This window comes from Fistularia commersonii, chromosome 23, assembly GCF_037954325.1.
Source record: "Fistularia commersonii isolate RoL2024-O1a breed Wild chromosome 23, RoL_Fcom_v1.0, whole genome shotgun sequence".
Classification (NCBI taxonomy): Eukaryota; Metazoa; Chordata; class Actinopteri; order Syngnathiformes; family Fistulariidae; genus Fistularia; species Fistularia commersonii.
This window is the reverse complement of record NC_141306.1, coordinates 3,799,477-3,817,369: the sequence shown is the minus strand read 5'-3', so window position 1 is coordinate 3,817,369 and position 17,893 is coordinate 3,799,477. Positions and strand designations below refer to the sequence as shown.

The 17,893-nt window shown below is 43.3% G+C and overlaps 1 protein-coding gene across 2 annotated transcripts in view; it reads left to right on the top strand.

Moving 5' to 3' along the window:
• The window catches only part of megf10 (multiple EGF-like-domains 10), a 57,886-nt gene that overhangs the window by 7,224 nt on the left and 32,769 nt on the right, over nt 1-17,893 (top strand). Inside the window, exons 1-5 of one of the 2 annotated variants that reach the window (XM_086170596.1) lie at nt 1,287-1,385; nt 3,878-4,013; nt 7,592-7,693; nt 8,671-8,771; nt 10,873-10,965. In XM_086170596.1, coding sequence (XP_086026722.1) covers nt 3,895-4,013; nt 7,592-7,693; nt 8,671-8,771; nt 10,873-10,965 — 415 coding nt within the window. In that variant the 5' untranslated portion in view covers nt 1,287-1,385; nt 3,878-3,894. Of the gene's footprint in view, nt 1-1,286; nt 1,386-3,877; nt 4,014-7,591; nt 7,694-8,670; nt 8,772-10,872; nt 10,966-17,893 lie in introns of those variants that run through there. The other variant, XM_086170595.1, reaches the window with a different exon arrangement.

The following is a 17,893-nucleotide window of genomic DNA, read 5'->3' as shown; positions in this document are numbered from 1 at the left end:
TTATTATGTCCCTGTGTCACGTTTGAAGCAAAAGAAAGATAAACCCAGCTGTATTCTAATACGCCAAGCCCCCGCGGGATGATCGGCTTCAACCCGTGCTGCAAAAACGGTTCGTATTTCAAACATACAAGTTGTGCCTCCCTTTTCGATCAGCAGGGTTTGTTGTTTGCGTAGCGTTGGCAAGTGTGCGCTCGAGAGAGACAACCGGCGATGTTGTGTATTGTCTGACTTAGGTGACACTGTGCCAGTCAAAACAACTACTATCAACTATGACGTTATTGTTTTTATTATTATCATGCGGTTTGTATTGAATGTCTGATAAGACTCAAAGTTTTGTGACCGATCAGGATTTATCGGCTGCGTTCATTTAATTTCCCCGCTTGAGATTTTAGTAATAAATGCCTTTTGAGTTTATTAGCGTTGTGTCCGTTTTGGAGAATTGGGGACTCTGCGAATAAACACGATGAATCGGCCAGAATGGTTTCATAGAAGACACAAATGTAATGTTATGTAAATGAAATGTCGCTTTCCAGCGTAGCTCCGGCCCGGGCTCCTGCTCGTTTCAAAAGTGGACCCGCAAAGCTCGATTTTTGTGCATTCAACACGGCCGACTGTACATACCATTACTGTCTTTTGTAATATGTCGAACAGCCCTAAAGTCGCGGCGTACAGCACCATGCCAAATTGCTGGCCAACTCTACGTGCGCATTTTCATATTTTTGGTCTTAGTGGTTAACACCAGTTGAGCTCACGGATTTAGATATCCCGTCCGATCTCGCAAGTTGCAAAATTCGGCGTGATTTTTAAAGGATCTAAACAAGACGTCCGCTGTATTTGAACGGCGTGCCTTCATGGAAACCAAAGTATCCACTTCTTTGCCATGAGAAGTCTCTTTAAACGCTAAACCGTGGACTGAGAGCGGAAGGGCGAGCGCAGGATTGGCTAAAGGTTTGACACACACTCCGAGAAATCAGGTCCCAAAAAGTGCACGAATTGGCAGATAAATATCGGTCCGTGGCATGAGTGCAGCCTTTGTCTGGACCTGGAGGGACTTCAGACACCAGGTCCTGGTTCCTGGCAGTGCTTCGTGCGCGGACAGAGAGGCGTCAACACTGCGCTGCCTGGAACAGTGTATCAAAGTTGTGCGGCCCTGCCTAATCCGTTCCTTTAGGGGTTGTGTGTCTGGAGCTCTTTCACACGCACAGCATGGCCCTTGTTTGTGCAGCAGTGCAGTTGTCGTAGGGCGGGGAGGGCTCCTGCGTTGGTGGCTGCAGCTGTGCCTTTGCAGCTCAATGAAACCAGAGAGCGCCGGCCCCGCCGGGCCATAAAGCGGCCGTACAGGCGCAGGAGACGTCTCGCAGGCTACCGCAACCAACCTGCTCCAGGTTTGTGAAATTGCCCGCTCGGCAACGCTAACTCGCCGGCCTCCGTACGTTTAATTTGCCAACGCAGAGCTATCAGTCAAACATCTTGAGCCGTATTGTTTATTGCTGTCGCCAGCTGTTTCTCAAGCGTTAAACACACAGGCCGGGAAAACTGCTGGTAAAATCTCCAAGTGGGTTTAAGTGATACGTTTATCTTTGGATCACATTTTTTTTTTTTTTCTTATAATTGTACAGCGCTTCCTGCTTGGAACCGCCGTGCCGAATCGTGGATGCTTCACGCCGTTCAAGCTCTGGTGAAGTTTAAAGTGCTCGATTGCGCTTAGACATTCTGAGATAACCAGTTGTGTTTGGCGCTAAATTTAAAAAGGAACCCAACACCGGCCTCAAGCTTGACACCTCTCATCACAAATATAAACAAGGTGTGGAATTCCCAACTTCTTCTTGACCCTAGATTCTAAAAGACCGGCCTATCCAATATCCCATATCGCATATCCAATATCCCATATCCAATATCTAATATCTAGTATCCCATCCCTCATTTATCATTGGCCACAACTTAAATACTTTTGCATTTTTTTATATTTACGTTTCGTTCAATTTTTCTGTATCACACTAACAGGGTTGATCAAGTTGTTATATCTTTTTTCAAACATCTCAGGCTCACATAATAAAAAATTTTATCCGTTGGCAGTATTTAATATATATATTAAGTACATTAAGTGCAGCAGTTGTTTTTAGAAATTAGATCCGGAAGGTCTAATGAAAAAACTATCATGTGTACCAAAAAAGATTTTCTTAGTTGACCGGTAGCAATTGATCTGCAAACCGATATCGGTCCAGGGTTGGGGTCCACTGATGAAGATGGAGCCTCGTGATGCAGGGCGACGATTTTGTTCCGGTGAATTAGGTAAATGGTTTTTGTAGACTTGAATCTGAGTAATTGCGGGTTAATTAATTAGACCCTGGAGCCCCTGGCGCCCCTGGCCCGCCTGTGCACTATTTATACCTCGTCACGTGACTTCTGTCTGAAAGGCCAGGGAATGGAGTGGACGCCCAGACAAGCCACAGCACATCAGGGCGTGCCTGCTGTGAGAAATAGAGTTAACTATAGTTAACTATAAGTTAACTGGTTAAGTTATGCCTATTTGTCCCAAAACTGGATGGTAATGAAGATGAATGACCTTATAACTTAACCTTGTGGGACTCCAAGACGTTTGAGACACTCTTGGACCAAAGTATGCTCATTCGTTGGGACTTCCTTGCCCTCGCTACGGTTGTGGCTTGTGTATGTACATGGTTCGAAGTATTATTTGTCTCCCTGACTGGCCTCACAATTACAGTTCTGCACTTTGGCTCGGGGTCAGGCGCCTTCCTTGTATCCTGGTTCATCGGTGTCCGTTGGGCTGTTCCTGGTGACGCAAGGAAAGGTGGCTCTCCATAGTTCTTTCAATAGGGATGGGCTTCGCTTGGTTTCCCTTTTCAGGTCCTTCTTCTTTCAGACATTATATGCGTGGAGCACTGGAGACGATTCCATCAGTGGCTTGTTTTGGGTTTTGTTTTGTTTCGTTTTGGAGCACTGAAGCCGATTCCGTCAGTGGCTTGTTTTGAGTTTTTGCGTTAAACCGGTGCGTTGAACATTATCCAATCCTTCTCATCATTGTGATCGGAGATGGATAAAAAAGGCAGAACGAGGAAACAAACAAACAATCTGAAATTCTATCGTCACGATAAACAAAGTACGACAACTCATTTCAATCAAACATTTTGTTCGCTCAACAAAAGACCCCATTTAATCAAATCGTCTGTGACCTGTGTATACGTGTGTTTTTGTTGACTAATGTGCTTGGTGGTTAAAGAACGCTGCAAATTGCAAAGCTGTCGGTCTTGTTGAATTCTCATTCTGACCAGAACGTTCAAACAATTGCAACAACTCCTGCGGGGAAGCGTCCGGTGACGGTGTCAAGTTTTTGAAAAAGGCGACTCATTATCGACCCTCGGGCGAATGTGTCACATTCGGGCTGCAGGTACGCCAGAGTCCAACTCCTCCAGATGTTCTCACGCACGTGCACGTCTTTCACACTGGACGAAAAACTACACCCGCCAACATCTGCCTTTTTTTCCCGAGCGGAAGGGGGACAGGTACAAACCGGATTCGATTTCCGGGTCAAATTTCTCGGTATTTGTCACAGCAACGGTCGGGCAATCGCCCCGGGTAGAGCAGGTTTATTAGCATTTTAGGATAAAATATATTGTATAAAAATGATATGAATAATATAATATAAAAAAAAAAAAAATCAAATATATTGTCAGTTATTTGGACGTTTTATATTCTATGATGTATACTGGAGTTACGGGATTTGAAAATGGAGCCAGAATCTGAATATTAGAGGCTTGTTTTTCACATTTTTGGGCGTTTCTGTGGGGTTTTCTCTGCTTGACGGTAACCGAGACGCTAACCGTCACCTCCCTCTCTTATCCTTTCCCGTCCAAAGGTGCGGCGCCGACTGACATGGCCCTGTCGCTGCGGTGCCACCGGACAGTCTTGTTGGCTGTGGCCTTCTGTTTCCTGCCTTGTATCACTTCCTCTCTCAACCTGGAGGATCCCAATGTTTGCAGCCACTGGGAAAGGTCAGTCACATGACATAAACTGTTTACCGCGATCTTTTTTATTTAAACGAGCGCTAATCCCGAGATGGTTAAAGAAGTAACACGTGAATATTAAGTGTTCAAATTCATCTCAGGGAGTTTTGCATAAGAAGCAGGGTGACACTCAGATACCCAAGATAGATTCTCCATCAGCAAACACTTGGCAATGGTTTCAAAAAATTATAGAGAAAAGACAGAAAAAGGCTTTTAACCGGGGTAAACCTTGAACCGGACCGGACTCTAGGTGGGCGGCCATCTGCCGGTTGGGTTAAGAGAGTGAGAGAGATCAGTGTGAGTAATTTTTACCAGTGGGTGTTGAGCAGGAGCAGCTCTGGGGGTTGGAATACCTGCAGAGAATGCAGTAGAGAGAGGAAAAAGTACAAAACCTGTGGAGACTGGAGAGAAACAATTGACCCAGTTTAGTATTTCACGCCGTCTGGAATGAAATCGTCCCGATGCACGTTTTTCCCCCCGACAGCCGGACACATTTTTAAGCATCTCTTTCAAACACAGGAAGGGCTGATGCTTTGAAATGCCCAAATTTTAGAAGCCGCTTGATTTCTACATAAAGTACATGCTGTCTGTGTATTATATATATATATATATATGGCACATATTTTACATTAGAAAAATCACACGGCGCACCACCAAATAAATATGTCAAAAACATTTTTTAACGAATCAGAACGAAACCCTAGTCTCAATTTATTTAGTGTGAAATCTAATATATCTAATATCTGTAGATTCGTCAAGTTGCAATGCAAATTTCCCACTGATTTGCAACTTTTTCGGAACACTTTTTTCAATGTCTGAAGACATGTCATCAATATGTTTGAAAATGGTATTATTTGAGAGAACTCGGCCTATTTCTTTATCAACACCAGAGCCGAGCATTTTTTCTACAATGATTTTGCCGGCAGGTAGTATTAATGTTTTGCTTCGGTGTGCGGCTGTTTGGATTTAGAGATGATTCAGCGACTTTATAACAGCTTTCACTGCTTTCTCACTCGTCCTGGTAGTTTTCAACAACGCTGCCTGTTTGTTTACGCAGATACAAGTACTTTTTATTTTAAAAATGTATCACGCAAAGTGTCACTAATCACTCTGATACACAGACGCACAGGTTAATTCACTACCCGTTGCCATCGAATGGGCCACGCTGCCCACATAGACATAGGAAGACACATTATTTGGATAAACAATTTTCGGACCAATCATTACATTATTACATTACATTACATTACATTTGGCAGACGCTTTTATCCAAAGCGACTCTTACAATAGAGGACATAGGGACTGCAAATAACACTTGCACATACAAGATGCACAGGAAATATACAGAACAGTAAGCTTGGGTTAGTGAGTTTTTTTTTTTTTTGACAAAGACATACACACACACACACACACACACACTGCATAGCAGTCAAGTGAAAGTGGGCATTTTTCCACGGCACACCTGATGATCTCTCACGGCACACTAACACTGACTTAAACAACTCAATGTCACTCCATGTCAATCACACTTGTGTGAAATCAAACTGTCCACTTAGGAAGCAACAACGATTCATTTTGACTTGTTTTAAGGACATGACATTAAGCGTATAGTGTGTTTTTCCACTTTCATTTTGAGTGTGACTCCAAATCCAGACCTACAAGGGTTCATAAATTTGATTTCCGTTGATCATTTTTGTGTGATTTTGTTGACAGCACATTCAGCTATGTAAAAGAACAAAGTATTTAATAAGAATATTTCATTCATTCAGACCTAGAATGTGTTCCCTTTATTTTTTTGAGGAGTGTATATGTATATATAGTATATATGTATATATGAGTATGTCAAAAATATTCGTTATGCAAACAAACGGTCAAAAATGTAGACTCTTATCAGAATATCTTAAGTAACTGAATATAGAGATTGAATGTGTGTTACAGTGTTGAAACTAAAAAAATCCTAGAACATGACTGTGCGGTCAGATTTCGCAAACGAAATTGGTTTTATTGTCAATTAAGTTACCAATCGCAGGAATTTTTTCAGGGCCTGTTGTTGGACACAATAGCCAGGGTATAAATATGGGTTGATGGGGAAAAAAAAAAGTTACATGTTACAACATGGACACTTCGGCTTATAGACAAGTATATGTACGCGTATATTTATTTAGTTATTTTTAGCCGGTGCAGCTTATATTCATGTACTAGTAGAGAAATGTGTTTTTGCAGGTGTGGTTACCGTGACATAAAAAAGGCCGTGGGTTCGGGGGGGGGGAGTGTCAATGGGGTCACTGGCCTTGTTGATAAGACCAGTTGCTGCGGGAAAGAAACTGTTGTTGTCGCGTGAGGATTTGGTCTTGATCGACCAAAGAGGCTGTTAACATGTTAGGCATGTTAACATGTTAGGCATGTTAACAGCAGCCCCGAAACAAGTTTTCAAATGCTACCGGTTCTCTAGTAAGACAGTTCAATTCGTCAACTTCACCAACTTCAAGGTGTCAAACAAATGTCTGTTGAACATACGTGATCTGTAGATTTTGAGGGGTTCGTGAATGTTTAGGGCCAAAACTTCACAACTGTCTTTATTAATAGATAAATATGTGTGTCATCTGCATAGAAATGAATGTTTTCTTTCTTTTTTACTATTAGCCCGGATATTTCCTTACATATATACTTGTACATATTTTTTAGTTCTTAAATGGACTTTTATCAATACTTTTTTTATCTGATGCTTATATTTTTTTATCTTGTACCCTTTGAGTGGGAGCTGCTCCCGTAACAAAAAGCAAATTCCCCTAAAGGATCAATAAAGTATTTCTGAATCTGATTCTCCGACCAAATGGAGCAATTGAGCAACTGAACACACAACCTTTGATTTTACAGACGGTTCATGACTCGCGTGAAACTGAAATCCTGTAAGACCAATTAAAAATCACGGTGCTTAACAGGAAGCTATGCGGCGATAAGGCACAATAGTACAGAGAAAAGTCTTAGACGACTGAAAACTCATTATTGAGTCATAAAAGAAGAGACGTTTTGGCAGGTTTCCCGCCCATAATGCCTTTCATGGCATAATCTGAGGAACAGCTGCAGATGCACTCAGTTCACCCCGATGCTCTTCCCTCCCTCCGCGGATCAGACCCGCCGTCTCGAAAGCGCCTTGGTAGTACAACCGAAAAACCAAAAAGTTCACTGTACTATTCAACGGTACTGTAGACAAGAAGAGCGAATGCTAATTTTTTTATTCGTGTTTTTCTGGGGGAAGGGAAGCAAGATGCTCGCTACCCAAAGCCTGTGGTCAGAAGTGTTCACGAGGCAGTCATAAGGTACCTTTGGCCCCTCCAACCCCACCACTCCAAGTCTGTCTGATTTGCGGTGGCACATTCACTGAGAGCTGACAAATGAGGCCTCAGAAATGAAGGGCCACACACACAGTACTGTAGGCAGCCGTGCACAAAGTTCACCAAAGAGGGTCTCCAATCCCGCCTGATCATGTATGCACACACACGCGCACACACACACACACACACACACAAGTCTGATCCCTCGTCTGCCTCTTCCTGTGCTTTCAGCTACTCTGTGACGGTGCAGGAGTCGTATGCCCACCCATTCGATCAGATTTATTACACCAGCTGCACCGACATCCTCAACTGGTTCAAATGCACCAGACACAGGTGAGTTACCCCAAAGTGTGTGTGTGTGTGTGTGTGTGTGTGTGTGTGTGTGTGTGTGTACATGAAGATTTATTACGAATGCTGATATTATTTTTATATACATTCTTAAGCTGATGTTAGATAATGTTGTTAGACAGTGGAAGATATTTGGTTCGGTTGATGTAGCTCTGCTGTCATTTCTGTGTGTGTGTGTGTGTGTGGGGGGGGGGGGTGGTTGAATCCTATCTCATGTTGTGAAACCACACAGTGACAAAAGAATCATACAAAGTGGAGAGAATTTATCATATTTTCTGAATGAAGTGGAATTTCAACAGAATTCAGCAACAGAGAATGTCTGTTTATATGTCTCTTCTATTTATATTTATATTTACATTTATATTGATATTCATTGTCATTGTTATTGTTGCACTGCCGTGACAAACAAGCCCCTATGGGGATCAATAAAATACTATCTTATCTTATCTAAGAACAAGACAGACAAACCGCACACAGTATTTTATGCTTATTTATATGCTGCTCAAAAAAATAAAGGTAACAAATAAACAACACAATGTCACTCCAAGTCAATCACACTTTTGTGAAATCAAACTGTCCACTTAGGAAGCAACACTGATTCATATTTACTTGTTTTAAGGACATTACATCCAAGTTTGATCAACCTGTTGTGTGTTTTTCCACTTTTTTCCACAAATCCAGACCTTTATGGGTTCATACATTTGATTTCCATTGATCATTTTTGTGTGATTTTGTTGTCAGCACATTTAAGTATGTAAAGAACAAAGTATGTAATAAGAATATTTCATTCATTCAGATCCACAATGTGTTTTTTTAGTGTTCCCTTTATTTTTTTAAGCAGTGTATTATCCAGGTTGATCCATCCCATAAGTGCTTTATGTGTCTGGTGGCATTGCTTGGCCTGAGAGTGTGATGGTCAGTATGACATCACTTCCTATATGTGTGTGTGTGTGTGTGTTTAGGGTGAGCTACCGGACGGCTTATCGCCGCGGGGAGAAGACCATGTACCGGAGAAAGTCCCAGTGCTGTCCGGGCTTCTTCGAAGACGGAGAGATTTGCTCCCGTGAGTATTCCTGCAAACACGCCTGTATAAACACACACAAAATATAATTTGTATTCTATTTATAACAGTAAACTTTGCCAGTTTACTGTTTATTATTTTGATTATTTTCAGATTATTTTGTGTCGCAAGAAAGATGCTCCACCTCAAACTGACAATCTGAGCGTTGTTGATGTTTTTAATCATGATTAACCACGTCGGTCCCACAGTTGCGCTGTTTTGATAAAAATAAGATAAATTATCGACTTCCGTGTTCCTGAAAATATATCCTTGGCACAGCGGAGCAGCGGTTAGCGCATTTAGTGCACATCTTATCCTCGATGTTACGGCACAATAAGAGCAGGTATTCTCAAGAACGCACAGAATCAGCAAGGAGCGGGAATGGCGGTCACCTGACTTGATGCCGAGTGCTGATTGGTCCCCTTGCAGCTGCGATGAAAAGCCAGTTTTTAGTCTCAGATGGAAAAAGGGGTGTGCGGGAGACCTTTGACCTTTGCACAGAAAAAAAAAAAAAACAACACAACCTGAGTCAACCCCGCGCGTCGCCACAATGAGGATCTCACTCGTCAACCGTGAGCGCCGATCCCCGAACACACTCCCTCCGCCCGCAACAGGTGTGACGGCGCCCTGGCCGGTGGCAAACAACAACTGCGTCCGTGAAAGGAAGCCTTTATTTTCACACACGCTGCAGCGCGAGTAGCCGGAGATTTAGACGAAGATGAAGAGGGGGTGTGATGATCCGCCGCGGGAGTTCAGAGGGGGAATTCATCCTCAGTTGTGTGTTTTTTTTTTAGCAACTGTCACATGCGACTCTCTCGGGGCTACCTTGAGGAACATTTTCGAGGAAGTACAGTCATTTAGTAAATTTTCCTCAGGGAGGCATGTGTAAACCGTCGCGTAACAGCGTGAAAGACCCAAACTCGAGCCCCGATGTGGCGACGTCGCCTCAAAAGCTTATTCATCAGGTTCCTCCTCAGAATCAGAATCAGAAAAACTTTATTTGTTCCTGAGGGGCAATTGGGGGGCACATTTAGCAGCAGCATCAAAATTGTGAACATCAAGGATAAAATGTAAAAAAAAATTTTTTTTATATAATTTATGATATAATGTAATTTATAGTATATAATTTTATATATATATATATGTGTGTGTGTGTGTGTGTGTAAATATATATATTCAGTATATACACAGACAGATATTTATATGTATGATTCTCTTTTTTATTTTACATAAATATGTGCATATGTGTGTGTATATATATATATATATATATATATATATTTTACAATTTATCACATTTTTATTACATTTTATCCTTAATGTTCACAATTTTCATGCTGCTGCCAAATGTGCCCCCCAATTGCCCCTCAGGAACAAATAAAGTTGTATATATATATATATATATATATATATATATATATATATATATATATATATATATATATATATATATAACGTTTTGTATATTTATATATAAATATATGTATTACATTACATTTATATATCTTTATATTTCATTTTTCTATATATTTTTTATGTTACCTAAAAAAATTATTTATAATTTTTAAAATTATATATAGTTATAATTGTACAGTAATTAGATAAATTACTGCACAAAATTGTGTATCGGTTCCCCGCGGCTCCACATTCCCCTTACATCCAGTTAATAAAGTCCGAAAATCCAATGACGTCTCGCTTTTCTCTTATTTATTCTCTCTCTCTGAGAAAAACATAAAATAAACAAAAATACAGATGCAACTTTACGCGGTAGAGCCAGGGAATGATTTACATCCGCTGTCCTGGGGCCAGTTGGTGTTATACTTGAAAATTGGCTCATAAATTTCATGTGAAATTGGTCACAGCGCAGAGATGTCAGCACGATACACACACACACACACACACACACACACACACGACAGTGCTGTAATTGCTAAATGAAGTGCATGGAAGAAGATGCCAGTGAGCTAATCAGGCTTCATTCATCTGATTTGCAGTTATTCTCTAAACAAAAAAATTCTGGATGCAAAACATCGACCAAGATGTCGCGTCTCCTTGTGTGCTCTTCTTCTCTCACGTCTTCTTCTTCTTCTTCTTCCTCGCCCAGCTCACTGCGCCGAGAGCTGCGTCCACGGCCGCTGCATGGCCCCCAACACCTGCCAGTGCGAGCCGGGCTGGGGGGGCTCCAACTGCTCCAGCGGTAAGTCCTCCAGCTGCCGCCGTCCGTCTGTGTTTGCGCGTCCGCTGTGAAGTCTCACCTTCTGAACTCACCAGAAGGGGGGGAAAGAGAAGAAAAAAAAAAAAAAAAAAAAAACCCGGGGAAGGTCGGGATCGTCTTACAGACGCAAACACGCCGCGGCGTTTTTTTTGGGTTTGCGGCTCGGACGTGCGCGCATGACGTCGAGGGCGAGGAGCGAGGAGCTGGCATCTGGTGAAGACAACTGTTACCCCTGGTGGCTGCTAATGTTTTCCATCAAATCGTTTCATGATCCCCGGGAGTTGAGAAACCCTTCAAACACAAAAACACAAAAAACGTCTGGTCGGGGTTTCAATGTGGATACAGATGCTTCTGTTTATATCATTCATTCATTCATTATCTAAACCACTTATCCGGCTGGTTCACCATGATCACAACCATTCATCCTCTCATTCACAAGTCAGAAAGAACATAAAATAAGCCAAACCGGCTAAAAATAACAAAATAAATATATGTGTCCATATATAGGCTGCACTTGTTTATAAGTCACAGGTTTCTATGTTATGATATTTACAGAGAAAGATGTTACACAGAAACATTTTTTAAAATTTTTTTTTTTCTATTAAATACACACAAATACATTAAATCTTCACAGATTTGTAACTGTTTTATATTATTTGTATCGCACTTTAATTTCATTTTAAATGGAATCGTATTCTTTTGCTGCCTCTTGGCCAGGACTCCCTTGAAAAAGAGGTTTTTAATCTCAATGGGGCTTTCCTGGTTAAATAAAGGGAAAAAAAAAAAAAAAAAAAAAAATATATATATATATATATATATATATATATATATATATATATATATAATATAACATCTACAAATATGTACCAAAAATGTTTTTTTCTGAACAGTGCCTGTAACACGGCAGATGACAAAAATCGCTATCTTGGTCTTCCCTCCTGCGCACGAAAACTATTAAAATCTTCTTCTTCTGTGTCGGAATTGAACAACCTCAGAATTTCACGGTCATTTCAAAAAATCTATAAATTAGTCGCATTGCTGTTTTAGCCGCAGCGTTCAAAGAGAGTGGAAAAAAGTAGCGGCTTATCCGGGTCTCCAGTGAACCCCCACAAAGAAAAACCCTCCCGTCAGACCTTCTTGCTGCGACACGGAAGCGCTGGTTCCGTTGTTCAGATCCTTTCTGAGAGGGTTTCTCCCCGTATTCGTGCGTTCATGATCGTTTTGTGAATTACGGCTCCTAGAAATTCAAAGGTCAAAGGTCACGCTGCCTCAAGGCTGACAGTGAGACTCCGGGGCAGACGTTTCAAATGGAAATTGATGGCGCGTGAGCATGAAAACGGAATAACCTCACACACGCCTAGATCCGGCTATGAATCTGCCGGAGAACGGCGATAGCCCTCGCGGCGGCCTGTCGAGGCTCGGCCGGCGCATTCTGCCGTCTGACATCATTTATCAAGTCTGGCGAAGCAGCCGCTCCGGCCTCCGGGCTTCGGACGTCAACGTGATGCATGATACGCGGCCGCGCAGCCGTCGCCCACCAGCTGCCAGCTTTGACCGGCTGCCAAAACTATGAATTTCCGAAACTGCGTTGCACCGCGGGGGGACGACGGTGCAGGAAAACGTTTGGCGTCTGGCGGCAGAGACGTTTTCTGTGAGGTGATTCTGATGAGGACCAGCACAATAACATTCAACCATAGATTTTTTTTTTTTTTTTTTTTTTGTTTCGGCCAAAAAAATGACGAGATTTTTCCAATCGCAGCTCATTAATTCGGAAATTCCAAAACCGCAAGCGGGCAGCGGCACGGATCTCCAAGACGAACTCCAGAAAAACAGTCCCGACCGACCGACCGACCGACCGACCGGGCGGGGCGGAGCGGAGCGGATCCCTTTCGGCCACTTGGGATTCGGCAAGTGGAGAAAACAGTTGACGCTGACGAACGACAAAAAACTAAAACCCAGTTTTCATCATGGCTGCTTCTCATCGGAAGGAACAGACTGTCAGCTTGGGTTGGAGATGCCAAACTGGAATCATTCATTCATTCACTCATTATATTTACACGGTTTATCCTGCGGTCAGGGTCGGGGGGTAGAATATCCCAGCTGTCATTGGGCGAGAGGTGGGGTTCACCCTGGATCGCTCACCAGTTGCTGTCGGGGCCACATTTCCAGACATACCATAACCATTCATACCTCATATAGAGACATACAACCATTTACCTACTCATTCGTACCTCATAGAGCAAAACAACCATTCACTTATTCATTCCCAGGCCATATAAACATACAAACATTCACCCGCTCACTCACTAAAAGTGATATACAACCATTCACTCGCTCATTCAAATGGCATATAGAGACTAACAACCATCCACCCTCTCAATCACACGTCCAATCGAGACGTAAAACCATTTACACACCCACTCATTCACAAGTCTAAAAGATCGTACTTTATTGATCCCCATGGGGGAAATTCGTTGTTACAGCAGTGTATTGATAAATATGAATATAAATCTAAAATAGAAGAGACATATAAATAGAAGAAACAAGTGACAACAACAACAGCAAGAATAGAAATAGATAACAGAATGAAAAAAAAACAACAAAATTGGATAAGCAGGGGGGAGAATGGAGTTATAACAAGGATTTAAAAAATTAAAGGAATACAACCTTTCACTCAGTCATTCAAATGTCATATAGAGACATGCAACTATTCACTCTCATTTATTCTCATGTCAAATAGAAACAACCATCAACTCTGTCTCTCACATATCATATAGAGACAGTTGCCCCTCATATAGTGATATAAACCCTTCAGCAGTCCCTCATATGGCATACAAAGACATACAAGTCTTGACCCTCTGACCCCACTGCTGGCTCCGGATCCGGCGTTTGCGATTGAAAATGCAAACATTTGATTTTAGTGGATGGGGGCGGATAGCCGTAAAAAAACGCTGATCCAACAGCATCCCGGACTCAGCGTAACGTAGCGAGATGTTCGTATAGATCCCGGCGACTCTCCGCGGATGGTTATTTCCCTCCTCGGAGAGCCTGGCAGCGAGTCTCCAGTCAGGACTATAGGCTGATACTGTATAAAGAGCCCACAGGGCGGGACCCCGCTGTCTTCACTTTCAGCTTGTAATAAAGGAGCTTATTGTTGTGTCTGAGGCCCGGGGCTCCCCTGGGCTCCACGGGGCCTGGCTTGTCTGTCTGCTCACACACACACACACACACACACACACACACACACACACACACACACACACACAGCAGAAGCCTCTGCTCCGACAAGTGCTGATGATGATACCACGCTGGTCCCTTTAATATTATCCGAGCGCCGCCGAGGACGAGCATTAATGTATCCAGACACGAAAACACTTTCGGGGTGGGGGGACGAGCAGGGGTGGGATGAAATGAAACGGATTCTATTCTTGTAGGCTCACATGAGGCCAAAAACATCCGGAGCAAGTCTGAACATGCATCCAGAGCGTGGCCGTCCAGTGGATTTCACCTGTTGTGAATAAAACGCGCCCAATCATTCATTGCCGTTGACAGGGCAGTAGAGATGCAGTGAGCCTGCATGACTAGCAGGGTCCGGCCCGACAGGGAGGGGCAACATATCAATCCCATGGTGAACTCAGTGACACCAGGGTATTGAGTCCCATAGCTCGCAGTAAAGATTAAACCATTTTACTGTCTGTGTGTGTGTGTGGATGTTGGACATCTTAATGATTATAGCAATTCACCCTCATATATAGAGAAATGCAATAATTTGCGGGGTTATTCACACATCATATAGAGACATACAGCATTTACTTGCTTATTCACACGTCATATAGGGACATACACCATTCACAAGTCATATAGAGACGTACAACATTCACTCCTTCATCTGCAAGTCACATCGAGACATACAACATTGGCTCCCTCATTTCTAAAGACCTACAACATTTGCTCCTTCATCCACGAGTCATATAGAGACCTAAAACATGCACTTGCTTATTCACATGTCATATAGGGACATACAACATTCGCTCCCTTATTCCCAAGTCATAAAGAGACATACAACATTCACTACTTCATCAGTAAGTCATATAAAGACATACAACATTGGCTCCCTCATCCGTAAGTCATATAGAGACATACAACATTTGCTCCCTCATCCGCAAGTCATATAGAGCATACAACATTCGCTCCTTCATCCACATTATGTGTCCTGATCTATAACTATAGCTTTGGAAGCAGATAGCACGGCAGGGATTGTATGTCACTGAGAGCAGAGGGAAAAAAACGCCTGTGTATTGAGTGTATTAGGTCAGTCAGTCGCCGTGTTTCAACATGACTTTAATTTCCCCAAGACACTCCAAAGGCCTCTGTCTGACGGCTCTTTTCTTTACAGGTCAGCAGACCCCAACAATAAGTCTGAGGATCAATTTAGGGGCCAGAAACAGGAAATGGGGGATGGCAGTGTTCAGCGGGTAGCAGGAATAATAGTAGAAAAATTGTGTGGTAGGAAATGACTGGAGGCGATGGGGCTTATGATTCAGCACACATGACAACAACACAAGACGCTCAGGAGGCCCAAGTTCAGCTCCCAGAGTTTAGGCACAACAACAGCTGGCCGGGACGTGACTCGCACTGATATGCATTTTACACCGAACACAGCTAGCGCAGCCTTCCACTAGCCAAATCAAGTCCGATTATGTTTGGACGTCGCTGAATCACAACCCAGTCGTCTGATGACCCTGATTTAAAGAAACCCGACATTCTCTTCCAGGAGCAAGCACCAGAGGACACCCGGACAAAATCGAGTTCAATGTCGGCGGCCTTCTGCCTCGACCGGTCGGGGCAGAAAGAGAGAGCGAGAAAGATGTGGTAGTGACAGGTACAAAAATGATCACAAACCAATGATGATAGCGCTAACAGATACATGCTATTAGCTGAAACGATACAGTATTAGCTTTAATGTTCACAAGAGAAGTAACAACGGAGGACGCTCGGCAAGACCAGTGTAGTAGATCAAGCCACGCCCCCTGGGAACTTGTAAAATGAGAGAGCCCGAGGGCAATATGGGCGACTCATGAATTGGTTCAATGGATGATATACGTTTGGAGACTCTCAGTGGGCTGAACCAGGAAGGGATGGAAACAAAACAAACATTTTCCTTGTTGACACTCATCCCTGCTTCCACACGAAGACGTTCAGTGAGTTTGCAGGAGAAGCTTCTGAGTGGATTCTGCCATAGTTTGAATATTGCTCACCTCGTCTATAGGTTTTTACCCAAGTGAAACAATCAAACCCTTAGTAATGGGATTATTTGTCAGAGAGACCAGAGTAACAATCTTGCCGGGGAACAGTCTCCTTTGTAAAATCCCTTTCGTTCACATCCATAAAATAGCCGTCTTGGCCTTCGTTCGGGCTTTTCCTGCTGAATCATGTCACCCCGAGCCCCCCCGGGCCCGCTGAACTCTTAACCTCCTGTTGTTTTCATCCTTGCCAGCCTTTCTAGAAAAGCCTCAGGACCTAATTTGTCATTTGTAGGAAACAAATTGGTGTCAAATATCAACCACAAAAAAGGCTTGTACTTTCATGGACAAGTGAATTCTTCACATGACACTTGTTCAACTTTGTAGGGATAGGGTCAAGTACATTGTGAGTCTGACTAGCAGTGACTGTATTTGATATTTACCAATATTTATGACTGAAAAAATTGAATATTTCTATTTGTTCATTATCAATACTGCACTCAGGAACCCTATCCCAGCTGTCATTGGGCGAGAGGCGGAGTTCAGCTAGGCTCTATTGCCAGTGGACACGTATAGAGACGTGACATTCACCCTCTTATTCACATGTCTGGGCAATTGATGAAACTCTTGGATTTTTTTGGACTGCGAGAGGAAACCGGAGAACACGGAGGAACCCCACGCAGACATTGGGACAACATGGAGACTCCAGAAAGAAAGGCTCTATGTCAGAATCCAACTAGGGATTGTAGCTTTGAAGCGGGAGCGCTAACCGCGGCGCCACCGTGCCGCCAAATAATTGAATATCCTAAATATTGTCGCTGAATCGGCTCCCGATGAGTCGGCTGTCTTTTGACATTCAGAAACGGCGGACACGCCATCTGTTTGGTCAAACGCTGTCACGTTATGATTTGCCTTTGAGTCTGCGGCGTCTCCCATGCAGGCTCGTTGCGTGCCGGTCGCAGATTTTAACGTTTTAACGGCAGGAACCTGGAGGATGTTCCCACGCGACATGGAGGGAAATGGGAACGCTACAGATGTCTTTCCTCAGCAGGAATCCTCTTCTATCAGTGGGAAAGACGTTTTTTAAGTTCCCATGAGTGCACCATGCCTGGTGGACTGGGTAATCACTGAATAGACGGGAAAACAAGAACCCCTCTCTGCCGCCGCCGCCGCCGCCGCCGCCCCCACCCTCCTTAGTATGAAAAGGGGGAGCCAACTCTCAACAACTGGCAGCTCAAATTACCGGTTTGAGATTGAACTCCTCTTCCCCCCAAAATTTCGTCGTGACAGTGGAGCAAAAGAAAGAGGCCCAGAAAAAGGGTAGAGGGGAGGGCTCGCGGGCTTCCGGACGTGTCCGACAAAACATGTAAAGCATTATTAAAATCGCTTGCTTGGTAGTAAGGCAGGATGCAGATGGGTGTGAATGAGGAAGTGCAGCCAAGTTCAGAAGAAAGTGGACGTGCCAGCCGAGGGACCGAAAACAGACGTGGGCTGTGTTATAATACAAGTAATTGGGGTACGACCTCACCTCTGTCCTCGAGCAGCAACCTGGAAACTCCGGCGCACAAAGTTGTATACAAGTGTGCAAAGTCAAAATTAGTGTCGAAACCTCTTCCGAGAGGTTTCATTAGAACCGACGGTTAGGGGTGAAACGTCTTCAAGTGAAG